Raw genomic sequence first — 26,619 nt, forward strand, 5'->3', positions numbered from 1 at the left:
AAAAAGGCTTGAATAAAAGCTGACTATTTTTTAAAAAAAATCTGAGCATGTTAGCAGCAGTTGCATATCTGAACAATTTAAATGAAAATATAAGAAGTCAATGAGTTCTAAAAAATATATTTAGAAATGATACAACCACATGTAGGAATGCACTGCCTTGAATGTTTCTGCTCTAAATATATCCATGGATAATATGAGTAAGAATTATGCTTGCAGTCAACGAACTTTGCCAGGACAGTATTTTGCCAGAAGTATTTGACCTGTGCCAGAGGAGGTGCTACTTCTGGGCTATGCAGAGCAGACCTTATAAAAGACTTCCTTGGACCTGCCTTGTCTTTGATCTGCATACAACCTCAAGGTAAGTCATGCAGAGAGTCACAGAGAAAGCTCAGAGGCCTGGAAGTCTATACATCCCTGATCCATTTTGCTCTCTATGGAAATCATTTTATACATGAGTACTCATAACTTTGGAATGAATTCATACATTAATATTCAAGCTCATTTATACATGGATATTCTAGTAACTAGAATAAGACCACCAAATTCCTCTCTTTCTCACTTTTCCTCAACTCTTTTGGGGAGCAATGAAAAAAAAGTTCACTTTTTAAACTTTTATCTTGCAGTGTTGGCCAGCCTCAAGCCTGCATATAACTTCTTGCACAAGTTGAGGTAAGAACTAAATATATTAATTCCCACACATTACTAATGCTTTTGCAAATGTTTATTTGGAATGTAATGATCACGTCATACAAATAAAATGTTAAAATTAAATGTTGGAAAAATCTGGACGTTAAATGTAGGAAAAATCTGGAAACTTGGATTTCAGCAGTTACAGAATTAGGACAAGAAAGAATATGAACTTAAAGGTAAAGGTAAAGGTCCCCCTTGACAATTTTTGTCCAGTCGTATTCGACTCTAGGGGGCGGTGCTCATCCCCGTTTCCAAGCCACAGAGCCAGCGTTTTGTCCGAAGACAATCTTCCGTGGTCACATGGCCAGTGCGACTTAGACATGGAACGCTGTTACCTTCCCACTGAGGTGGTCCCTATTTATCTACTCGCATTTGCATGCTTTCGAACCGCTAGGTTGGCGGGAGCTGGGACAAGCGACCGGAGCTCACTCTGTCGCGTGGATTCGATCTTACGACTGCTGGTCTTCTGACCCTGCAGCACAGGCTTCTGCGGTTTAGCCCACAGCGCCACCACATCCCTATGAACTTAGCAAAGTACAATTTAATGATAAAATGAGAAATAATAAATAGCATCCAATCCTATTAATAAGAAAACCATATCATATTTCTTACGGGAACAAACAGAGAAGCAGAAGTGGCGATTGTATTCAAAGCTGACCAGTGGTGTATTGAAAGTTCAAATGTAAGTACGTACAGGAGACTGCTATATGTTGAATTGTGCTGCATGTGTAAAAGGAAAGTGTCGTGTAGAAGCTGTGTCAGGGAAGCAATGACCCTGGCTTCTAAATGATGTTTTCCTTTTACATACACAGTACAATTCAACATATATTAATGTCCTATATTTTCATAAGAACTTTCATTTTCAACTCCAAAACCTATAGATGACAAACTTTGATTTCATACAGATAAATGGTATTTATCTACAGTACAGTGGTGCCTCGCAAGACGAGCGCTTTGTTTTACGACGAAATCGCATAACGATGAAGTTTTTGCGATCGCAAAACGATGTTTCCTATGGGGTTTTTTCACTTTGTGATGATCGGTTTCCTGCTTCGCTAATCGATTATCACAAAACGACGATTTTTGCACAGCTGATTGGCAGTTTCAAAATGGCTGCTGGGTAAAAAAATGGCCGCCCGCTGTTTTCTGGGACGGATTCCTCACTGCACGGGCAGCGAAAATGGCCACGCTATGGAGGATCTTCGCTGTACGGTGAGTTTCAAGCCCATAGGAACGCATTAATCTGGTTTTAATGCGTTTCTATGGGCTTTTAAAATAGCTTTACGATGTTTTCGTTCTACAGCGATTTCGCTGGAACGAATTAACATCGTAATGCGAGGCACCACTGTACTTGCAATCTACTTCAAATACTTCTTGAAAAACAGTGGATCCTAAAAAGAAAAAAAATACCAAGTGTCCTTGAAGGGATTTTTAGGTAGATGAATAAGTTAATATAATGCATGTGCACGTGTTGTATAATTTGTGTATACTGTACTGGAATAGTAAAACACTAGGATTCTGGGGAAGGAGAAAGATTCCTTCTCCCACACCAAAGATACCCTCAAAACATGCATTTCTCTCCTGAGAAAAGCAGCTTACAAGCAAGAGATAGAGTTGTTTGCCTTGGCTACCTAAATATCAAAATCCTTTCATTATTTTTTTACGTGGTGCTAACATTTTGTTAGCCATATAAAGGAAATACGTGACATTTGTACAATTACGTGACAGATGGACAAGTATCCAAACATAAAATTAATGTCACCAATGCCTTGTCTTCCACAGTGATAACCAGCTTCTTCCTTCTCTGCTCCATTAGTATACGTATTTAATTCTGTTCCTCTTCCAGCTCCAAAGTGTCAGTACACTACCATGATATTTATACTGAGACGATGTCACTAACTGTGGAATAGGGAACTGTATTACACCACACTGGATTGTCTATCTAGCCCAGTATTATGGCAGTGATGTTCCTCGCAATCAGGCAGGGGCCTTCACCACTATCTCTGTCTAATCTTTTCAACAGGAGATGTCATATCAAACATGGAATTTTCTGCTTACAAAGGATATGCTCTACCCCTTAGCTATTGTTTCTTCTCAGTGCCAAACAATCAATATCCAGTACAATGTATCACAATGATGTGATAGGACATTGAGTTCTGATGGATAACCTTCTGGGATTTACCAAGAGTATTTTGCTCTAAGCATCAAATTTGCAAATACCAACATGTGGTTTCCACTGAGGGGAAAACATCATTCAGAAGTAGCAACTGAAAGTAACATATCCTATGAAGCTGCATCTCACAAGAGATTACTCTGCTTTCAGAAATCCAATTTAAGCTATTCCCATTCATTTCAGTGGATGAATATTTACTGATTTGTTTGTGTATGAAATCAGATTTTTCTCATTAAACTGAGAATCTTTGGAGAGTGGGACATTCTGTGTATACTGGAGTTATATTTATTGTTATTATTTTATTTCTTATATTTTAAAATTACACAGTAGCAATCATGTTTTGCTCTGTACACCAATAATCTCTTCCTCCAAAAAAGATCTTCTTCTGAAGAATGGAAGCAGTTTCTATCAGAAGAGATGTATGGGTACAATTCAGAGAACTTTAATGCTGATAAGCATTATATAAGGCCAGTGGATGGTTGGAAAAGAAAGGTTTCCATCAACCTAACAACCTCATAAAACTTTTTTCAATTTAGGGTACATTGTGGTGGTGCACCCTATAAATTGCCGCCATGTCGTCAGATGCTGAGATGGCAGTCTATGGGCCAGCTGCCCCTTTTCTCAGAAAGCCAGAAAAGGAAAGGATTGAAGCCCAAAATAAGCCTTTTGATGCCAAGAACTCAGTCTTTGTGGTGCATGCTAAGGAATCCTATGTCAAAGGCACTCTCCAAAGCAAGGAAGGAGGGAAGGCCACAGTCAAGACTGAAAAAGGAGAAGTGAGTAAAAGAAAAGAAATAAATTGCTGAAAATTATCTACTGTACAATTATATAAACTGGCCTGATCTTTCCTTTCTAGACCTTGACAGTTAAGGAGGACCAAATCTTTCCTATGAACCCTCCCAAATATGACAAAATTGAAGACATGGCCATGATGACCCATCTCCATGAACCTGCTGTCCTTTATAACCTCAAAGAGCGTTATGCAGCCTGGATGATCTATGTAAGTATATTCTGAAAAGCTGTTTTTCTGTCATTTTAGGGTGGAATTAGGTTTCAATACTTGCTACACACCTGCTCCTCTCTTACACCAGACCTCCACAAGGATATCCTTCTAGGCTATAGTCATTGCTATTTATGCAGTCTAGGTAACTGTTGTTGTTGTTTAGTCGTTTAGTCGTGTCTGACTCTTCCTGACTCCATGGACCCTAGCATGTCTTCCACTGCCTCCCGGAGGGGTCAAATTCATGTTGGTAGATTCGATGACACTGTCCATCCATCTCATCCTCTGTCGTCCCCTTCTCCTTTTGCCTTCACACTTTCCCAACACCAAGGTCTTTTCCAGGGAGTCTTCTCTCCTCCTGAGATGGCCAAAGTATTGGAGCCTCAGCTTCAGGATCTGTCCTTCCAGTAAGCACTCAGGGTTGATTTCCTTCAGAATGGATAGGTTTGTTTTCCTTGCAGTCCAGGGGATTTTCAAGAGTCTCCTCCAGCACCACAGTTGAAAAGCATCAATTCTTCGGCAGTCAGCCTTCTTTATTATCCAGCTCTCACTTCCATACATCGCTACTGGAATAACCATAGCTTTGACTATGCGGACCTTTGTCAGCAGGGTGATGTCTCTGCTTTTTAAGATGCTGTCGAGGTTTCTCATCACTTTGTTCCCAGAAGCAGGCGTCTTTTAATTTCGTGGCTGCTGTCCCCATCTGGAGTGATCATGGAGCCCAGGAAGGCAAAATCTCTCACTACCTCCATATCCTCCCCTTCTATTTGCAAGGAGGTGATGGAACTAGTGGCCACAATCTTAGTTTTTTTTTTTATGTTGAGCTTCATACAATTTTTTGCGCTCTCCTCTTTCACCCTCATTGAGATGTTCTTTAATTCCTCCTCACTTTCTGCCATCAGAGTGGTGTCATCTGCATATCGGAGGTTGTTGATATTTCTTCCGGCAATCTTAATTCTGTCTTGGGATTCCTCCAGTTTAGCCTTTCGCATGATGTATTCTGCATATAAATTAAATAAGCAGGGAGACAATATGGAGCTTTGTTGTACTTCTTTCCCAATTTTGAACCAATCAGTTGTTCTATATCCAGTTCTAACTGTTGCTTCCTGTCCCATGTATAGATTTCTCAGGAGCTAAATAAGGTGATCAGGCACTCCCATTTCTTTAAGAACTTGCCATAGTTTGCTGTGGTCCACACAGTTAAAAGCTTTTGCATAGTCAATGAAGCAGAAGTAGATGTTTTTCTGGAACTCTCTGGCTTTCTTCATAATCGACTGCATGTTAGTAATTTGGTCTCTAGTTCCTCTGCCCCTTTGAAATCCAGCTTGTACTTCTGGGAGTTCTCGGTCCACATACTCCTGACGTATACCTTGTAGGATTTTGAGCATAACCTTGCTGGCATGTGAAATGAGTGTAATTGTACGGTAGCTGGAGCATTCTTTGGTACTGCCCTTCTTTGGAATTGGGATGTAGACTGATCTTTTTCAATCCTCTGGCACTGCTGAGTTTTTCAAACTTGCTGGCATATTGAGTGCAGCACCTTAACAGCACCATCTTTCAAGATTTTAAATAGTTCAACTGGAATGCCACCACCTTCACTGGCCTTGGTGTTAGCCATGCTTTCTAAGGCCCACTTGACTTCACTCCCCAGGATGTCTGACTCAAGGTCAGCAACCACACCATCTGGGTTGTCCGGGACATCCAGATCTTTCTGGTATAATTCCTCTGTGTATTTTTGCCACCTCTTCTTGATGTCTTCTGCTTCTGAAAGGTCCCTACCATTTTTGTCCTTTATCATGTCCATCTTTGCACAAAATGTTCCTTTAATATCTCCAATTTTCCAAACAGATCTCTGGTTTTTCCCTTTCTATTATACATACATACTTTATGGCATTGAGCCATACAAAATTGAATACAAAACGTCAAAGACTGCCATGCACTACAAACAGCCATACCAGACATAAAAAAAAATAAAATATCTAAACTAAAAAGTAAAATATCTAAAACAGCAAATATAGCAATGTAAGTCCAAGGTCTAAGGGTTAACTATCTATTCTGGCTGCTATAGCATGCTGCCCAAAATTTCGCTACCAGTTTTGTAGTAGTCCGATTTTGGTTGATTAACAATTCATTACAGTAGTCCCAATCTGATTGACCTGCCATACCTTTTAAGAGAGGTGTAAAATATTTTCCTCGAATCTTGTTATGCCTGTTACCTGACTAGCCCAGTGGTTTTTCCTACTCTCTTCAGTTTAAGCTTGAATTTTCCTATAAGAAGCTGATGATCAGAGCCACAAATAGCTTCAGGTCTTGTTTTTGCTGACTAGAGCTTCTCCATCTTTGGCTCCAGAGAACATAATCAATCTTATTCGGCATTGCCCATCTGGTGATGTCCATGTGTAGAGTAGCCTCTTGTGTTGTTGGAAAAGAGTGTTTGTGATGACCAGCTTGTTTTCTTGACAAAACTCTATTAGCATTTGCCCTGCTTCGTTTTGAACTCCAAGGCCAAACTTTCCCGTTGTTCCTTTTTTCTCTTGACTCTCTACATTCCAGTCCCCTTTAATGACAAGAACATCTTTCTTTAGTGTCAGTTCTAGAAGATGTTGTAAGTCTTCACAGAATTGGTCAATTTTAGCCTCTTCAGCATTGGTGGTTGGTGCATAAACTTTGATTACTGGGATGTTGAAAGGTATGCCTTGGATTCATATTGAAATCATTCTATCATTTTTGAGATTGTATCCCAGTATAGCTTTTCCCACTCTTTTGTTGACTATGAGGGCTACTCTATACAGGATTCTTCCCCACAATAGTAGATATAGTAATAATTCTAAATGAATTCACCCATTCCCGTCCATTTTAGTTCACTGATGCCCAAGATGTCAATGTTTATTTTTTCCATCTCTTGTTGGACCACATAACCAAAAAAATCTGTACCACTTTGCTAATCTTTTAGACTCAAAACATGCAAGTCTATAATCAAATATTTCATTCATGGCATTTTTTTCCTCTTTTTTCCATAAAAGCTGCCCTGTTTCACATATACAGCCTTAGCCATGTCTGAGCCCAAAGTTCTTCAGTCTGTGGATTCACATGCTGTATATATACTGGGAAATACAACAGAATAGGCAGCAACAAACAATAGTGATGTGGAGGCCTTTGTAGTAATTGTTCTCACAGCCTCAAACCCAAGGAGAGCCCAAAATGCAGGCAGCTGTAATACAGTCATTGCTATGTATCAAAACTTCCCCATGCTTTAATATTCTGAGCTCTGTGTCCATGACAACATTGCAGATGGATAGGCAAAGCTAACTCTCTCATTCTTTTTCTAGACCTACTCTGGTCTCTTCTGCGTCACTGTCAATCCGTACAAGTGGCTGCCAGTGTACAACGCAGAAGTGGTAAGTGCCTATAGAGGCAAGAAGCGTCAAGAAGCTCCTCCTCACATCTTTTCTATTTCTGATAACGCCTATCAGTTCATGTTGACAGGTGAGTATATGGATGATGCTTAAAAACTAGATATGTCCTCCAGAGAATCTCATTATCCTATTTGACTAGTTCTGATGGTTGAGATGGGTGAATAAAACACAAGTTTTAAAAATAATAAACAAGAAAGCAAACACTGCTTTCTTTAGTCAAAGAAATCGCCAACATATGTGTATGATCTGGAATAATTGGGAGTTCAGATTCCTGATATTTTGATCATGGGATCCCATGATTCGTATGTTTTGATCTACATTTCATGGATGAATATTAAGTTTTTCAATGTTTTAAAAATACTTTAATATATTTCATATGACTTTAGAATATCATTAAAATAACTTCTTAAAAACTTATTTTCAGATCGTGAGAATCAATCTATTCTGATCACGTAAGTTTTTTTGGTCACATAACGTTTTTTTTAATTGACACTGCTGAATTGCAGAACCTGGAAATAACTAGTTGCGAACAACTGTTTAAACAACAAATTATGCGTTTGTAATTAATTCCTTTTTCATGACAATGAAAGTGCACAATATATTCCAACTGCCAGAATCCTGTTCATGTATAATTTTGAAGAGCAATTGTGCAAGCATTTTGTCCTCGGCAGTCTTTCTATTGCTTGAATAGCAACACACTGATTCTGAAATCGGGTGTGCAATCAGTCATGCAACTGATCACATAAAGGAGAGCCCACCAGAAGGAGAAAGCCACTGCATGATTCTAACTACAATATAGGGGGAATTTGAAGGAAAATATATTCAGAAGGGAGTTCATTTTTCTTTCTCCCAATGTGAAACCACACAAAATCGCACCAATGCTGAATGCAGGCATTAAGAGAAGACGAAGGCTATAATCACATTGACAAATACTTTGAGATTTGCTCAACAATTAGCACAGATGAATTCAAAGTATTTTTTTTTCAATGATCACACAGCACAAAGGCCAATGAAAATCAGCTCAGCCATTTTTGTTTTCATTTTATCCCTACTCCTAGGGCCTCTTTAAAGTGGGAACAACTGGAACCATCACTGCACTGATACATTAGTTTAGCATTAGATCACCAAAAGAGAGTGTGTGTGCCAAGGATTGTCAGATGGGGAGTATCAAAGGAAGATGATTTGTGGGCACTTATCAAATCACATTGGATTGAGGTCTAATGTAGACATTGACATTAAATGTGATCGATCACCTAACCTAAATACAACTGTAAAAGAGACTGTGAATTAAGCTTCAGTCTAGGTGCACCCAAAAGTTAGCATTCAATGGAAAGCTTTTTCCAAGACTCCTTTCAGTACAGAGTGGATGGAGGATATGTAACACATGTGGAGGGCAGGAGATTGATTCTTCCTTCACAAGCTGTAAACAAGATGTGGAAATTAGCTTCCTATACAAGAATTAAGCATGGAAAAAAACTTTCTACTAAAGCTAATAGAAGGGTTTTCATCTTTCATTGTTTGTAAGCCACCTTGAGTCCTTTTCCAAGGAGAAAGGGGTGCATGTGTAAAAATATTTTAAATAAACACAATAAATAAATAGTGACTGCACTACGAGGAGGAGGATTGCAGGAATTTTCCAGAACCATGCTTTAGAACAGCAGTTTCCAAACTCCAAAACAAGAAAGCATCATGCCTTTTTCAGTTTTGAGAATTTCATGCTTCTCATCTTTCTTTTACTGTAATCTAATCCCCTTTCACCAAAACAGCAAGCAGGCAAATAAGCATGAATGAAGAAACAAATCAGTTCATAATTTAAAATTTAAAATAAATAGGAAAAAGAGGGAAAAACAGCTAAAATATTTCAGATTAAAAGTAAACGAAATTTTACTTTTCACAAACAATGCAAGGTACTGTAGGAAATAACTTTGTGAAAATAAAAATGCTAAAGTTGAAAAACATTTGTTCACTGTGAAACTTTCACCACATTATGCCCATCTTGAAATCTTTTCATGCCCACCCAGGAGTGCTTGACACCACCTTGGAAATGAGAGCTCCATAGTGATGTAGAGCTCTGTGAAAATCTATCATGTGATTTCTTACCCTCGTGAATGAAATTCCTCATGATTACTGGCATTTTTCTTCTTTTCATCAACAGTGGAGAAACTATTACTTATACGTATGTCATAACCTATTCATACATGTACAGATGAAACATGCACTCAGGACCATGCATACTGTATATGAGTCCATGCCCCCATCCCTTAAAGAAAAAGAAGGCTTTCCCTCATTCTAGTGCAGTGCAGCAGGATTAGCTGAAAATCTGAGTTGTGGGATTTCTTATCACTGAATAGATACAGTGATTACTATATTTTGCATTTTAATGACTTGCATTTTAATTTAATAGTGGAGAATCTGGTGCTGGAAAGACTGTGAACACGAAACGTGTCATTCAGTATTTTGCAACCATTGCAACAACTGGTGAGAAGAAAAAGGAAGAGCCGGCGGCACAAAGCAAAATGAAGGTAGGCTTTGAAACAGAAAATGGTAAGATACAAATTTCCATCACTTCTATAGGATAAAAGGTAGATCAACTGGCAATGGTATTTTCATTGCAGGGCACCCTTGAGGATCAAATCATCAGTGCCAACCCCTTGCTGGAAGCCTTTGGAAATGCCAAGACTGTGAGGAATGACAACTCTTCACGTTTTGTAAGTCTTGTGCAATATCACAAGGGCATTAATCTCTCTTTAGTAAGATTTCAGCTAAGCATGTGCAGTGTCTGCCTGCTGGGATTCATGATGGTGGTAACATGTGACTGCTACCACTCCCACCCAGGGAGCAATGACTTAGGAGAGTCTTCTTGGCCACAAGCTCCAGGGACTCCAGACTATTGTTGCTGTTGAAACATGATTTTATTACAGTAGTGTTGCACTGTTAGATTGGGCACCTTTTACCTCCTGCCCCAAAAATCCATATAGAGGCAGTAACATGCAATGATCTGTCTTTTCTTTCCCAAAAGGGTAAATTCATCAGAATCCATTTTGGTGCCACAGGCAAACTGGCTTCTGCAGACATAGAGACATGTAAGGGATTTTTCTTTAAACATTTCAAATGGTCTTGTCTTCCTTCTTTCTTCCTTGGCTAATTATATTGCACTTCTTTGCTAGATCTGCTAGAAAAGTCCAGAGTTACTTTCCAGCTAAAAGCTGAAAGGAGCTACCACATCTTTTATCAGATCATGTCCAACAAGAAGCCAGAACTGATTGGTAAGAACTAGCATCTGTTTTACCCTGGTGGCAAGGGCAGTGACAATGTTGGCTCCTGCTGAGGCTGCTAATATTTTCTCTTAACACCGTGACTGCGCGCTTGATAGCAGAAAATGCATATCTGTCCTCCTTCTTATTCAGAGATGCTCCTGATCACCACCAACCCCTATGACTTTCACTTTGTGAGTCAGGGTGAGATCACCGTTCCTAGCATCAATGATCAAGAAGAGCTGATGGCAACCGATGTAAGTGATTTATTTATTTATTTATTTATTTATTTATTTATTTATTTATTTATTTATTTATTTAATATCTTGCCTATCTGGTCGGTTAAGACCACTCTAGGCGGCTAACAGCATAAAATAAAACGGTGAACATATATAAAACAATTTTACATAAAAAATAAACATAATAAAATAGACAAATAGAAGGAAGAAAGAGGGCATCAGGGATTGACTGGAGGCCTGTTTTAAGTTGATTTTTAAAGGTACCCAGCGATGGAGCCACACGAATCTCAGGAGGTAGGTTGTTCCAGAGGCGAGGAGCCACCGCCGAGAAGGCCCGATTTCTTGTCTTTTCCTTCCGGGCCTCCCTCGGCGTTAGGCTCCTCAGCCTCACCTCCTGGCTCGCATGAGTGACACGGGTAGATCTGGGCGGGAGTAGGCGTTCCGCCAGGTATCGAGGCCCTAAACCGTTTAGGGCTTTGTACGTAAGCATCAACACTTTGAAGTCGATGCGGAAGCGGATGGGCAGCCAATGCAATGCGGCCAGAGTGGGGGAAATATGTTGGTATTTTTTCACTCCACTGAGTAGTCTGGCCACCGCATTTTGCACCACCTGAAGTTTCCGCAGCAGCCTCAAAGGCAGCCCCACGTAGAGCGCATTACAGTGGTAGTAACACTCCTATTTGGGCCTGTCATTCTCTTCACCCAAATCTCCCGTGGAACAAACCTGTATAATAATGAGGCAGGAAGGAATTTTAACTCCAAATTCTCTGCCTCCAAGTGAGACACCAGATTTAAAGATGCAGTTATGGATCAGAATGAGAATTTTAACTACTAATGTGATTTGCAGGAAGCCATTGACATCCTGGGTTTCACTGCTGAGGAGAAGACAGCCATTTACAAGTTGACTGGGGCTGTGATGCACTATGGAAACATGAAGTTCAAGCAGAAGCAGCGTGAGGAGCAGGCTGAGCCCGACGGCACAGAAGGTGTTTGCAAAATTCACCACGAATCTTTTGATATTGCATGGAATCTTTATGCACTAAGACCTGTCGTATGACGACATTTTTTAAAAGAAAAATTAAGTCGAAAGAGGAAATAATGTGGATATAATAATATTCAGTATATTATTATCTTCCATTTTAAATAATTTTAAAGAAATATGTAAGGGTTTGTTTTATTCAACATTTGACTAAGAATCTGATATGTCATTATGAAAATATAGAATGACTTAGAAATGAACCTGAGATTTGGGTAGTTTTGTAGTTTAATGTTAAATTTAATGGATAAATTGGATCTGTTTGAATGCAGGCAAGATATCATTTTGGTCATCTATAAATTTGAGCAACTTAGTCTTTCTAATACGCATTGCTAACCCTTTTTTCTCATGTCTTTGCTCAGTTGCTGACAAGGCTGCCTACCTCATGAACCTCAATTCAGCAGATCTCCTGAAAGCTCTGTGCTATCCCCGTGTCAAGGTCGGCAATGAGTATGTCACCAAAGGCCAAACTGTCCAGCAGGTAACTATCAAATAAATGAAACTTGTTATACGGAGTAAATGTGACATTTTAGTAGTAGTTTGCTCATCTGCTTGACATGCTAATTCCAGGTTTTGTATCCTGTTATTCTAGGTGTACAATAATGTTGGTGCTTTGGCTAAAGCTGTCTTTGAGAAGATGTTCTTGTGGATGGTTATTCGTATCAATCAGCAACTGGATACTAAACAGCCAAGGCAGTACTTCATTGGTGTACTGGACATTGCTGGCTTCGAGATCTTTGATGTAAGAGAATAGAATAGAATAGGGAGCTGCTCCTTGTCCATTTTTTTCCTAATTCAGATCTCTTGAATTATCTTTTTGAAATGTCCTCATCAGCACATAGTCTTAAGATGTCAGTCCTAGTTGAAGGTGGAAAAATAACACAGTGGACTGATCACAGAAACTTTATAGGTAGTACCTACACAGAAATGGAAATGATGAGATTCATAGATTTACAAGTACAAAAATCAGTTAAAGAATATATGGTAGAGTACTCAAATTTAGAAGAAAGAAATGAATACAGTTGGTATAAACACAGTACTGGATTAGAGCCAAAAGGAAACTGATGGGTATACATCAGTCTTCAAGGATTAATATCATTTATAACATTTCCTTCCTTTTCTTTCAAGATTATTCACATATTTTTAAAAACATATTTGAATATGGAATGGGTAGACATTATTTTCATTCAGGCCATCAGATTTATACAGACCTATACCTACAGATAAAAACAGGCCAGTTATCATGAAGCATGTACAAACTAGAATTAAGGGTGAGCAACACTGGGTTTTTGTTTTTGTTTAACTCCCACTTTATTTTTCTAGTTTAACAGCCTGGAGCAGCTTTGCATCAACTTTACAAATGAGAAACTGCAACAGTTTTTCAACCACCACATGTTTGTGCTGGAACAAGAGGAGTACAAGAAGGAAGGAATTGAATGGGAGTTCATTGACTTTGGAATGGACTTGGCTGCCTGCATTGAACTCATTGAGAAGGTTTTATTTAAATATAAGTTTGACTAATCTTGTGTGCCATTTTATTATCTTCCTTATAATGGGAAAGTTGTACCCTGACCCAATGTCAGGATAAATTAAGACGTTTCCCAGTTCATAAAAAATACATATGTGTACAAGTTAGAGAGAGAAACAAAGAGTTCAATGCTGAACAAGCAAATACTGTATACTTCTTGTTCACAAAATATATATTCTACATTCCAAGCTGGGTCTCTTGAGTGTTTTGCTGTGTATATATAAAGTTATAGAAATTATTTTCTAATCAATCAATGAACCAATCCAGACACATCTTTCTACAGTCAGTAACATTTCTTTATATGTAATATCTATACATAGTGAATGATACTTTTTTTGAATCAAATACTAATGATATGCCAGTTGTTTGAAACAATATATTATGGATCAGTCACAAATACTAGAATCATTTAACATATTCCATTTCCGCATGAGCAATAAGCTCCCTTTTTCCCTCTGTTTCCTATAGCCCATGGGCATTTTCTCCATTCTAGAGGAGGAGTGCATGTTCCCCAAGGCAACAGACACTTCTTTCAAGAACAAGCTCTATGACCAGCATCTTGGCAAGAGCAACAACTTCCAGAAACCCAAACCTGCCAAAGGCAAGGCTGAGGCTCACTTCGCTCTGGTGCATTATGCCGGCACTGTGGACTACAACATCAGTGGCTGGCTGGACAAGAACAAGGATCCCCTGAATGAAACTGTTGTGGGGCTCTACCAAAAGTCTTCCATGAAGACCTTGGCCTTACTGTTTGCTGATCGTCCTGCAGAAGGTAATTTCTGTAATTTTAAACATATTCATGAACATAACCCTGAATAGGAACCTAGGTTCAGCAGCAATCCCTGCTACTTCCACGGCTGTTATGACCAGCCTCACTGTCCTTTATTCAGAATGATAAGGTACTTTGACTAATTTCTCAAGTGGGTCTATCTAGTTGAAAAGCAGCCAACTTCACTTCTTTTTGTTCTCTAAATGCAAGAGTCGCTTACAAAAATTAGTCTTTTGAGAAAAAGCAATATAATAAAAAATAATTTAAGAAGGCAAAGTTATGTCATCTTAAAGACTAACTGCTATATTTTAATATGAGCTTTCATGAATCAAGTTCACCTCCTCAGACATAAGAGTGAGATTACACGGCACATTTTTATACATTTAAATTACTGACAATTCCTTCGTCTCCCTAATCAAACACTGAAGGCCTTAGAGATTATCACAAAAAGCAACATTACTGTGCAGTATGGAGTATTTCAGAGCATTTCATTTATCTTTCTTTTTCTTCCTTCGCTCAGCTGAACAAGATACAGAATCAGTTATAGGGGATGAAGGAATGCACTCAGTAAAGGGATAAAAATGGGGCAATAATAACAGTACTGCTGCATTTTAGTTCAGGATAGTCTTGTACATAGTAGCACTGACGTACTCTATGAATAGCTGGACATTATCAGCATCTCTCTGCACAGTACTTCACAATCAATGCAGAAAGGATTACTGTATATTCGGAACAAAACAGAGAGACTTTAGACTTCGGGTGCACTTCATATATTGACTGAGCAAAATTCAATGGGGGTTGTGGCTCAAGAAATGACATGCAGAAAGTGGTTCATGATCTTGAGCCTACCTATCTTCAGTCACCACATACCTTGAAAAGTTTAAATCAGAAATTTCTCACATCTTGATTTTTTTTAAAAAATGAAACCCCATTATGTCAGGATTTGCAGCTTCTCTTTTTTTCTGGAAATTACTGTGTCCTGAATATTAGCATACGACTGTCCTTTATGTTTTAAATGAACCTTCCTTCATAGTCAGCCACTGCAGATTTCATTTTATGATCTCCCACAAGAATAATGAACCTCCAATAGTTGGAGTGAAAATAGTGAGCTATTGACGGTGTAAGAAGTACTTGGCATACAGTATGTGGCTTTATGTGGGACAATGTCATAAGATCCTTGGTGTATTGGGGTTAACTGTAACTTTTTTTTTAATTCAGAGGGTGCCAAGAAGGGTGGCAAGAAGAAGGGTTCTTCCTTCCAGACGGTCTCTGCACTTTTCAGGGTAAAGTAAAATCGTCACCTAAGTCATCACATTTCTGAGGGAGAAAAACAGTTTTCCAGTTTGACAACTACAGAGTAACAACATGCTTCTGAGTACAAGCTCGTTATAGCTAAAGGGCAAAACTTTAGGTAGCTCACTGGGAATATGCTTCGTACATGAAAAAGCCAAGTACTAATTTCTGCTAGGGCTTGGAAAAACCTATCTGAAGCCTTAGAGCACTGTTGCTATGTGGTTCACTGTAGATAATCAGGAAAATTTACAAATACACTAGTCTGAATTGGAATATGATAACACCTTATGCCTTTTGCTATAGACAGATAGAGACATGAATACTAGCATGAATCAATTACAAGGACCCTTGTAATCAGAATCGTGCAGTTTATTAATTAGACAAAGTTGCCCAAAAAGCCGATTGAAAATGCTAGAAAGCCTCCATGTTTGAGTCTAGTTCTTAAAAGGAAATGTGAATCCAATGAGAATTGGTACAACACGTATTTTTTTATTCATGTAAAGACATGGTTCAGTGAGATTTTTACATAATTGACCTTAGTCTTTCGAAGAATCAACAAACATTTAGAAGTTCTATGAATCTATCTAGCTTCTAAATGTTAGTGAGATCTGAATCTGTATCTCTCTCTAGTACCAAACATTTAGAGGAGCAGGAGGGGGGAGGGGGAGGGGGGAAGGAGGGGGAGAGACAGAATCTGAATGGGATGTATCAACCAGTTCTTAATTTCTGATACCACAGGAGAACTTGAACAAGCTGATGACTAATCTTAGGAGTACCCATCCACATTTTGTGCGCTGCCTCATCCCCAATGAAACTAAAACCCCTGGTGAGCTACAGAGTTATACTTTGATTTTAAACAAATTTCACCTATTAATTGAATATACTGACTATCCATATTCCCCCTGATTTTCTCAGGTGCCATGGAACATGAGCTTGTGCTGCATCAGCTGAGGTGTAATGGTGTGCTGGAAGGTATCCGAATTTGCAGGAAGGGATTCCCCAGCAGGATCCTTTATGCTGACTTCAAACAGAGGTTGGTAGATCCCATATTACTAGAGTATTCAAGTTAACTGTGGTTCTGAGTTCTCCTGAAACATCATTAGTTCTTAGAATACAGCTTCTATTATTGTATCATTGCACTTGATTAACAGTTATATCATAAAAACCTTAGGAGATTTTAACATGAAAATAGTATAGTGATGGATGAGAAGCAGTTGCAAAAATTACACAACATTTTTGCTTCTACAGACCAGAGTACAGTATATACAAAAGATATGTGTGGGGGGGCAGTATTCTGTTATAGCACTTACAGTAAGTAGTAGTCATACAAGGAAGATGCTTCAACAAGTCTAAAAAGGACAGTGTATTAAATTTTCTATGCAAGGTCACAAATTACAACATTGGACCAAAAGCAATGTCAAGATTTTCATGGCATTTGTACTGCAACCGACCACAATATATTCAAAAACTGTGTATAATGAACAGTGACAGCCCAAGCAAAAATAAAAATAAAAATCACCAGTTGTTTAAAGACAGAACGAAAGACCACAGTTACAATAGGCTTTTACATATTGCCAGTACCCCTCTTCTCCTTTCGAGGTAATCAGTTATTATGTGAAAATAGCTTATTTAGAATTTACTCTCAGATATTGAAGCAGATGCACCGTTGAACTAATCAAATAAGGCACGCTTTATGATCATGGCTTCAAATGATAAGAACCATCACTTTCTGCTTCCTTTAACAGATACAGAGTTTTAAATGCAAGTGCCATCCCAGAGGGACAGTTCATGGATAGCAAGAAGGCTTCTGAGAAGCTTCTTGGCTCCATTGATGTCGATCATACTCAATATAAATTTGGTCACACCAAGGTAAAATTACTCTCTGGCACATGATTATACCATCTGAGCTTGTTGGTACAGGTGGCAATACTTTAATACACTTTCTTTTTTCTTTTTCAGGTGTTCTTCAAAGCTGGCCTTCTGGGTACTCTAGAGGAGATGAGAGATGACAAGCTGGCACAGCTGATAACACGTACTCAGGCTATATGTCGTGGCTACTTGGCAAGAACGGAGTTCCAGAAAATGATGGAACGGAGGTAAAGCTATGACATCAATAACAGGATACTGCAAAAATCAAAACCAAATTCCCATATTTGTACACCTTATTTTACTTTAGAAAACAAAGCACTGTTCAAATGTCATACCTGAAGGCCTATGCAACACAGTATTTTAGAGTCTCATACCCTATGTTCTTGTGAAGCATGCCACAGGCAAACCTGATTTTGCAACTGAACAAGGTTGATCACTTGGGTAGTTTACTAGAGTAACAAAATAATAAAACATAAGAATAGACCAAATCTGAAGAACTCTGAGCTGAACTGAGTTTATTTTGAAATGGTAAAAGCATTTTGTTTTGCTTTGTTTTCTTTACCCAAAAGAGAGTCCATCTTTACTATTCAGTACAATGTCCGCTCATTCATGAATGTGAAGCACTGGCCCTGGATGAAGCTGTATTTCAAGATAAAGCCTCTGCTGAAGAGTGCTGAATCTGAGAAAGAAATGGCCAGCATGAAGGAAGAGTTTGAAAAAACAAAAGAAAATCTTGCCAAGACAGAGGCCAAATTAAAGGAAATTGAAGAAAAAATGGTGTCTCTGATGCAAGAGAAGAATGACTTGCAGCTCCAAGTCCAGTCTGTAAGCATATTTCATCACGTCATTTTTGCTCTACTGACACTATGCCTCATATCATTTTATTTCAGGAATTGAAAGGTGGCTGAGGAAATCTCAATACTGTATAGTTATTTGGGATAATTAGACTGCATCCTCAAGTTATGAGTATATATAATGAATGTCAAAGATATTAGCCCAATACTGGGCTAATATCTTTATCACCTAGCCCTTAATATTAAGCCGGTTAATTTTCCTTGGATATTGCTGTCAGTTCTCTAGTTCTTTAAATGGTATTAAGCATATAGGAAAACAACACAACTTTTCCCTCTATAGGAAGCTGATGCCACAGCAGATGCTGAGGAGAGATGCGACCAGCTGATCAAAACCAAAATTCAGCTGGAAGCTAAAATTAAGGAGCTGACTGAACGGGCAGAAGATGAAGAGGAAATGAATGCTGAGCTGACAGCCAAAAAGAGGAAACTGGAGGATGAGTGCTCAGAACTGAAGAAAGACATTGATGACCTTGAGTTGACTCTGGCCAAGGTTGAGAAAGAGAAGCATGCCACAGAAAACAAGGTATCCCCCATTTGACAAAAATGTGCCTAATGTTAAATGGAATTTATACAGTATAATAAAATGCTGGCTCTACTTATTCCCTTTTAAAAGGTCAAAAACCTCACAGAAGAGATGGCCGTCTTGGATGAGAACATTGCCAAACTGACCAAGGAAAAGAAAGCCCTTCAAGAGGCCCATCAGCAGACCTTAGATGACTTGCAGGCAGAGGAAGACAAAGTCAATACTCTGACCAAAGCAAAGACCAAGTTGGAGCAGCAAGTCGATGATGTAAGTGAAATAACATGGAGAGTTGCAGTTGCAGAGGTAGCATTAGAATGGCATAACTTTATCCCCTCCTTCTCTTCAGCTTGAAGGGTCTTTGGAACAAGAGAAGAAGCTTCGTATGGACCTTGAAAGAGCCAAGAGGAAGCTTGAAGGCGATCTGAAGTTAGCCCAGGAATCCACAATGGACTTGGAAAATGATAAGCAGCAGCTGGATGAGAAGCTTAAGAAGTAAGTAGCATGTTCTGTAGAAGAGCCCTTAGGAAGCTACCCTGCTACACATCCCTCTTAGCAGTTCACCTGGAAAATAACACTTGATATCTTCTTGCATAAAGGAAAGATTTTGAAATCAGTCAGCTCCAAAGTAAAATTGAAGATGAGCAGGCCTTGGGTGCCCAGCTTCAGAAGAAGATCAAAGAGTTGCAGGCAAGTCAAGCTCCCTTGTGAGTCAATGAATCCGTTCATCTCGGAAAACATTTTGACTCTAAATGGCTACTTTTCTCTTTTAGGCTCGTATAGAGGAACTGGAGGAAGAGATTGAGGCGGAGCGCGCATCTCGGGCCAAAGCAGAGAAGCAGCGCGCTGACCTCTCCAGGGAACTTGAGGAAATCAGTGAGCGTCTGGAGGAAGCTGGTGGGGCAACAGCGGCTCAGATTGAGATGAACAAGAAGCGAGAGGCTGAATTCCAGAAAATGCGCCGCGACCTTGAAGAGTCAACTCTGCAGCATGAAGCCACTGCCTCTGCCCTCCGCAAGAAGCACGCAGACACTGTAGCAGAACTTGGGGAACAAATAGATAACCTTCAGCGAGTGAAACAGAAGCTGGAGAAAGAGAAGAGTGAGCTGAAGATGGAGATTGATGACCTTGCTAGCAACATGGAGACTGTCTCCAAAGCTAAAGTATGCTATGCCATTTGCGCCATGTTTTAGCCTAAACAGATGAAGGAATATTGTAGAGAATAATTTATAATCTCATCAGTTTAGTTACTGGAAGTGATGAACAAGCAGGTAACAAGTAGAACTATGTATGAACTTAAGTCAAAAATAGGACCTCATAAAATGCATGGTACTCTTGCCAGGATACTGCTTTTTAAAGCAGTAAGTTCTAAACTAATTTTTTACAGACTGACACAATCCATTTAATCCATAGCAACAACACATAAGCTGCCCCCTTCAGTAAATCAAATGTCCATTCATGTGGATCTTTCCTGTACAGTATATGCACCAGGATGCTGGCACTGGTAGTTTTTATGCTACATATACAACATAAATAATGGTTTTCTTTATTACCTATATGGCAGCATCCCAAGCATCTGCTTAGATTGGCCCATGACTTTTGCCAGGTGTCTTTAGACCTTCTCGTGTTCAATGGTTTCTTCAGGGCTAACAGTATTTTTGGTTTTAGGGTTTCTACTGCAAGTAATCAAGCAGCATGCAGCAGCTTGCAGCCTCTACATGACAAGCCAGGGTTCCCATGCATGCTTGGCTTGTTATGTCACCCAAATTTACTGGTCATGCTTAGCTTCTTTCTGGTCCTCTCTGGTGCTATCATAATCTATAGAGAAACTGCTGAAGTCTAGCATTGAGCAATGACATTGGAACTGGCTTTTAAAAATACAGAAATACATTTTATTATTAAAGAAACTTAGCAAATACAGTGAAGCAGAATATATTAGCATATTGTCCATGTTTCCTAGAGGCCCAACATTTTCAAAACCTTCAGAGCAATGCTGGCATATTCACTCAAACTCATTCCTCTTTTATATTTCATACATAGGCAAATCTTGAGAAGATGTGCCGCACCTTAGAAGATCAACTCAGTGAGGTTAAAGCAAAGGAGGAAGAACATCATCGCACTATTAATGACCTGAGTGCACAAAGAGCTCGTCTACAAACAGAAGCAGGTGAAATGAAGTAAACTTTTCAATACTCAAGCATTACCACCAGTGGAATTATAACCAAATCACTGTATTGATTCAGGATAACCTGCATGAATCTTCTTGAATGTTACTGGATAAAGAATACTTCTCAAATTTTAAAATATCTTTGCACAATGGAATTGAATCATGGGGTTGGTTGTTTAAGTAACATCAATGTTGGTAGGTTTTCTTCTGAAGCACTCTGAAGCTAAGTGAAGCACTCTAACAACTTGTGATGATGGAGAAATAAATTATTAAAAAAATGAAGGGTAAATTTAGAAGGATCCAATTTTTTTCTGCATCAGGTGAATATTCACGCCAAGTAGAGGAAAAAGATGCACTAATTTCTCAGCTCACAAGGGGAAAGCAAGCATTCACACAGCAAATTGAAGAACTGAAGAGGCAACTGGAGGAAGAGATAAAGGTATGAATTGTGTCCAGCACACATATATCTAAATCCTTATTTTGAAAATTAATATCTGTACAATTTACACCTGATATAGGATAAAAACTTGGAGAATGGTTGCAAAGAATGGCAACTGCAGATCCTTTATCATGGGTTTAAACAAACTTCTTATCTTTCTTCCAAGATGTACCGAGATGGTTCAAATCCCCTTCATTCTTATTTGACAAGCTATGGGACGTTCAGAAAAGTTCTCTGCGCATTTAACTGAGGACTTCACAAATCTGTAATTAAAATGGACAAAAGAAGCTCTATGCTCACTTGTTTCAATCCCCTAAGCTTCTATCATTTTGCATGTTTATTATTTCTACTAAGAACAAATACATAACTGCCCACAATTTGCCCCGCAATAAGGCTGTCAAACACTGTATCTGAGTGGACAGCCTCTAGTCCATGTAACTGGAGCTAATGTTGTGCAATAATGGCCACAAGTACATTTATATTTACAGATATAGTAAAGGTAATGGGAATTGACAGATTAATCACATACATGTGTACTGACATGTGTTTTACAACAAACAATGCTAACGGACTGAAATTTCTTCCTTTCCCCTTATTTCAGGCAAAGAATGCGCTGGCCCATGGCTTGCAGTCTGCTCGCCATGATTGTGACCTGCTCCGAGAGCAATATGAAGAGGAGCAGGAAGCTAAGGCTGAGCTGCAACGTGCCATGTCCAAGGCCAACAGTGAAGTTGCCCAGTGGAGGACCAAATATGAAACTGATGCCATTCAACGGACAGAAGAGTTAGAGGAAGCCAAGTAAGTGCCAGCATTCATTTGTAGGTGAGCAGTTATAACGGCAAAAATGTGTATGTTTTAATGGTATACTAAGAGGAGAGCCTAGGAAGATGGCAGAACATCTTTCTAGAAGGTCCACTGGGAAAAAAATAGTGGTATCAGAACAGAAAAAGTCACACACTGCTTTCATTCGGGGCTCAGGGAAAACACACAGATTTATTTGCACGGCAATATGCATTAACAGGAAAGGAGCAGATTGATATGTTCCTGAGATTCCACAAATGTCTTCAAAGAGTCAAAAATCTTGGAATGTTGGTTAGGGATGATAAACTATCATTGCCTGCTGCAATTACATCCTTGCAGGAAAAAGCTTGCCCAGCGTCTGCAGGAAGCTGAGGAACATGTTGAAGCTGTGAATTCCAAATGTGCTTCTCTTGAGAAGACAAAACAGAGGTTGCAGAATGAAGTGGAGGACCTGATGATTGACGTGGAAAGGTCCAATGCAGCCTGCGCAGCTCTAGACAAGAAGCAGAAGAACTTTGATAAGGTATTTCTAGATATTGTAAGAATTGATACTGAATGGGCTGCAAAAGGTTTTCTACTTTTATAGAAATATATTGAGATGTATTTGATGATGTTTTGTAGATTCTGGCAGACTGGAAGCAGAAATTTGAGGAAGCTCAATCTGAACTGGAAGCTTCCCAGAAGGAGTCTCGTTCTCTCAGCACAGAACTCTTTAAGATGAAAAATGCTTATGAGGAGTCCCTGGATCACCTGGAAACTCTGAAACGAGAGAACAAGAATCTGCAGCGTAAGTCTGTTCTCTCTTTTTTTGTGGTTGAGGAGCTAGCAAAAAACAAGCGAGACATATGGATCAAGACTGTCAAAGAAGATTTTATTTCCTGAGGAAGAGCAATAAACAGCATGCCCACCTTGCCCTATCCAGCGTAACAGTGGTCTTTCTGGTGCATGGTCCTGATCTTTCTGGGGATGGATGAAAGGGCAGCATCATAAATAGGAGACAAATTGTATCTAAGGCCTCCACCCCTGTTGAGTGAAGGATTTTCTATATGCACATGTATGTCCCTCTACCAACTCTCCTCAGATGGAAGAAGCTACCTGGATGAGTAGCAAAACATTTCAACGTAATAAGAAAGAAGTCCAGTTGCCATGACTCTACTTCCAGAGTTCATGAGACTACTTCAAGCTATTTTGGCACGTGAGGAAAAAAAACTCTCACAAGTCTCTCTCCCTTTCTATGGCAATAATATTATATCATGACATGAGATATCATGACATGATATGACGGGACATGGCATACTCTACTCTACTCTACTCTACTCTACTCTACTCTACTCTACTCTACTCTACTCTACTCTACTCTACTCTACTCTACTCTACTCTACTCTACTCTACTCTACTCTACTCTACTCTACTCTACTTTACTATGATAGTTAAAAATTGGTTCTTTTCATTTCCCCAAAACCAATTTAGCCTGAATGGAATATCCTCATGGTCTTTCTCTCAAAGGCTACACGTACATCAGAGCTTACACTTGAACTCTGTAGGACTGTAATTATTATTTTTTATTATAGTAGAAGAATTTAGTCTTGATCTGATGAAACTGAGTAAATGAAGAGAATTTAACAGCTGTATTCATTTGCATTACTGCCATCCATGTAAACAGTATTAATCTTTTTGTCTTTTCCCTTTACTTTGTATGGACCTAACAGAGGAGATAGCTGACCTAACAGAACAGATTGCTGAGGGAGGAAAGGCCATCCATGAACTGGAGAAAGTGAAGAAGCAAATCGAGCAAGAGAAATCTGAGCTTCAGGCTTCTCTAGAAGAAGCTGAGGTAATCATGTCATTATTAATTAGAAGAAGAAGAAGAAAGCTCTAGAAAGCCAGGTGTAGACTCACCAAATCTCATTGATTCAATAGGTCCATTGTATCTGGAGAAACACTTTCTTTTATCTGACTTGAAACTGCATGATCCCAGCTTTAGAAGACATTATAAAGGAGAAAAACATGTCTCCAACCCAATTCTCTACAAAAATAATAGTTGTATAAACACCAAACACATAGTTCCACATCTAATGAATTTTTTGTTTGTTTTAAGGCCTCACTGGAACATGAGGAAGGCAAAATCCTTCGCATCCAGCTGGAGCTCAACCAGGTGAAGGCTGATATTGACAGAAGAATTGCAGAGAAGGATGAAGAAATTGATCAGCTGAAGAGGAATCACTTAAGGGTAGTGGAATCCATGCAGAGCACATTAGATGCTGAGATCAGGAGCAGAAATGATGCCCTGAGGGTAAAGAAGAAGATGGAGGGGGATCTGAATGAAATGGAAATCCAGCTGAGCCATGCTAACCGTCAAGCTGCTGAGGCCATGAAGAACCTCAGGAACACACAAGGACTTCTCAAGGTATGCAGAGCACAGTTTCAATTATTTATTTATTTTAAATATATTTACCATGCCTTTCTCCTAAGAAATGACAGGAGGCAGCTTACATCACTAAAATGCAATATTAAAGCTAAAAACAGTAATTATTCAAATATTAAATTAATTTATAACATTAAGAACATTAGGTAGAGCATTTTAGAAGCAACAAAATGCAAATCACCTCATTTAAAAACCTCTCCTAGACAGTCTGTTTTCTAAGGAAAAACCTGCCTGAAAAGAATGGTCTTTATCTGCTTGCAAAAGGACAGCAACAATGCAGCCAGTCTGGCCTCCTGTGGGAGGGAGTTCCAGAGTCTAAGAAGAGTGGGAGAGAAAGCTCTCTCTCACGTCCCCACCAAACATACCTGCGAAGTGCACCAACACCAAGGCAGGGTCATAGAGGGAGAAACAGTCTTTGGACTGAAACTGTTTAGGGTTTTACAGGTTAAAACTAGAACTTTAAATTATGGCCAGAAATAGACTGGCAGCCACTGGAGCTGTTGTAACAGGAGGGCTTTATGTGATCCCTGTAACCAGTCCCAGTTAATAATCTGGCTGCTGTGTTTTGGACCTGCTGAAGTTTCTGAACGCTTTCCAAAGGAAACCCCACATACAGCATGTTACGGTAATCCAGCTGGATGTAACTAAGGCATGTGTCACTGTGACCAGGTCAGATTGGCATACCAGTTTTAATTGAACAAAGGCACTCCTGGCCACTGCCAAAACCTGGGCATCTAGGCTTGAGGTGAATCAAAGTGTGCACCTGTGTTTTCAGAGGGAGTATAACCCCATCCAGAACAGACTAGGTCCTTGTTATGCCTTTTGACTGATCAGGAGCACCTGTGTCTGGATCTTCCCTCATGTAGTCTATAACTGATAAGAAACACTGATCTAATAATGAAATTGCTTCCTTGGATTTTAATGGGAAGGACAAATAGAGTTTGGTGCCATCAGTATCCTGGTGATACAGAACCCCTAAACTCTGGACAACCACACCCAGTGATTTCATGTCAATGTTAAATCGAACCCTGAGGACGACATGGGCCAGTGGCCAGGGTGTTGGCTAGGAGTCCCCTAGGACCACCTTCTGAGTTCTCCTCTCCAGGCAAGATGGAGCCACTGTAAAGCAATGCCTCCAAGTCCCATCTCAGAGAGACAGCCCAGGAAGATCTAGCAGAACCAACAGGGTCACACGCTCCATGTCCAGTTCCCAGCATAAGCCATCCACCAAAGCAACTAAAACAGCAGGAAAAACCTTTGCGTCTCACAGTAATTTGTTTCACAGGATACACAACTGCATTTGGATGATGCTGTGAGGAGCCAAGAAGACCTGAAGGAACAGGTGGCCATGGTGGAGCGCAGAGCTAACCTGATGCAAGCTGAGATAGAGGAGCTCCGGGCAGCTCTGGAACAGACAGAGAGGGGCAGGAAAGTGGCTGAACAGGAGTTACTGGACGCCAGCGAGCGTGTGCAACTCCTCCACACACAGGTGAGCATCTAATATGTAATGAGTTTATATAAGCATATGTAGTGAATGGAAATAAGCTACATATAGCCAGGACTGTGCTTCAGAATCAGAATTTATTCAGAAAATGAAGCAAAACAGATATATTTGTCCATTTCTAAAGTAGTCTAAAGTGAAGCAGTACAGCTCAGATCAAATTACGGCTCTCTTGCTTCAGTATCTTGCAAGTTAAACAAATTTCAGTTCAGAAGATCCAGAGTTGATTGACAGCTGGACAACAGTGTCCAGCTAATGCAGGATGGAAGGGCACAAGCTGGGCAAAGGATAAATTGTCAAGCTGGAGGAAGGAAGGAAACTAGTGGGAACTATGCCCGCACACGGTAGGTCAAACAATAGTGAAGGCAGTAGTTTCAGCCCCATTTCAAATAAGAGCCCTTTGTTTTCCCCCATTTTCCTGTTTTTTCATTGTCTGCACAAATACAAATATGTACAATGGATTTATCATACTTGCGTGAAAACAGAAATAGAGTCAAATCAACACAAAGTGAACTGGTGCAATTTGTATGACAAATAATTTGAATTGAATCATAGCATATCCCTAGCACAGGTGTTGCTCTAGATATATGGATTGTGAAGTGGTAAAGAGGCATTTCTTCCTGCTTTCACTGTACCCCAGCGGAA

General features: G+C 39.5%; 1 protein-coding gene across 1 annotated transcript in view; it reads left to right on the forward strand.

Moving 5' to 3' along the window:
- The first annotated feature begins 340 nt into the window (after positions 1-340).
- LOC110075082 (myosin-4) overlaps positions 341-26,619 on the forward strand; it is a 29,963-nt gene continuing 3,684 nt past the window's right edge. Inside the window, exons 1-35 of the mRNA XM_072990425.2 lie at positions 341-358; positions 624-669; positions 3,400-3,639; positions 3,720-3,863; positions 7,193-7,349; positions 7,704-7,731; positions 9,684-9,801; positions 9,895-9,987; positions 10,299-10,362; positions 10,447-10,545; positions 10,687-10,790; positions 11,620-11,758; positions 12,171-12,289; positions 12,401-12,550; positions 13,132-13,302; positions 13,805-14,108; positions 15,324-15,388; positions 16,137-16,224; positions 16,314-16,431; positions 17,144-17,267; positions 17,358-17,494; positions 17,837-18,092; positions 18,402-18,644; positions 18,735-18,911; positions 18,991-19,136; positions 19,241-19,331; positions 19,415-19,804; positions 20,682-20,808; positions 21,129-21,247; positions 21,849-22,045; positions 22,388-22,571; positions 22,670-22,835; positions 23,758-23,882; positions 24,147-24,455; positions 25,759-25,962. Coding sequence (XP_072846526.2) covers positions 3,436-3,639; positions 3,720-3,863; positions 7,193-7,349; positions 7,704-7,731; positions 9,684-9,801; positions 9,895-9,987; positions 10,299-10,362; positions 10,447-10,545; positions 10,687-10,790; positions 11,620-11,758; positions 12,171-12,289; positions 12,401-12,550; positions 13,132-13,302; positions 13,805-14,108; positions 15,324-15,388; positions 16,137-16,224; positions 16,314-16,431; positions 17,144-17,267; positions 17,358-17,494; positions 17,837-18,092; positions 18,402-18,644; positions 18,735-18,911; positions 18,991-19,136; positions 19,241-19,331; positions 19,415-19,804; positions 20,682-20,808; positions 21,129-21,247; positions 21,849-22,045; positions 22,388-22,571; positions 22,670-22,835; positions 23,758-23,882; positions 24,147-24,455; positions 25,759-25,962 — 5,160 coding nt within the window. The 5' untranslated portion in view covers positions 341-358; positions 624-669; positions 3,400-3,435. The remainder of the gene's footprint in view (positions 359-623; positions 670-3,399; positions 3,640-3,719; positions 3,864-7,192; positions 7,350-7,703; positions 7,732-9,683; positions 9,802-9,894; positions 9,988-10,298; positions 10,363-10,446; positions 10,546-10,686; positions 10,791-11,619; positions 11,759-12,170; positions 12,290-12,400; positions 12,551-13,131; positions 13,303-13,804; positions 14,109-15,323; positions 15,389-16,136; positions 16,225-16,313; positions 16,432-17,143; positions 17,268-17,357; positions 17,495-17,836; positions 18,093-18,401; positions 18,645-18,734; positions 18,912-18,990; positions 19,137-19,240; positions 19,332-19,414; positions 19,805-20,681; positions 20,809-21,128; positions 21,248-21,848; positions 22,046-22,387; positions 22,572-22,669; positions 22,836-23,757; positions 23,883-24,146; positions 24,456-25,758; positions 25,963-26,619) is intronic.

The sequence above is a fragment of the Pogona vitticeps genome, chromosome 2 (assembly GCF_051106095.1).
Source record: "Pogona vitticeps strain Pit_001003342236 chromosome 2, PviZW2.1, whole genome shotgun sequence".
Taxonomy (NCBI): Eukaryota; Metazoa; Chordata; class Lepidosauria; order Squamata; family Agamidae; genus Pogona; species Pogona vitticeps.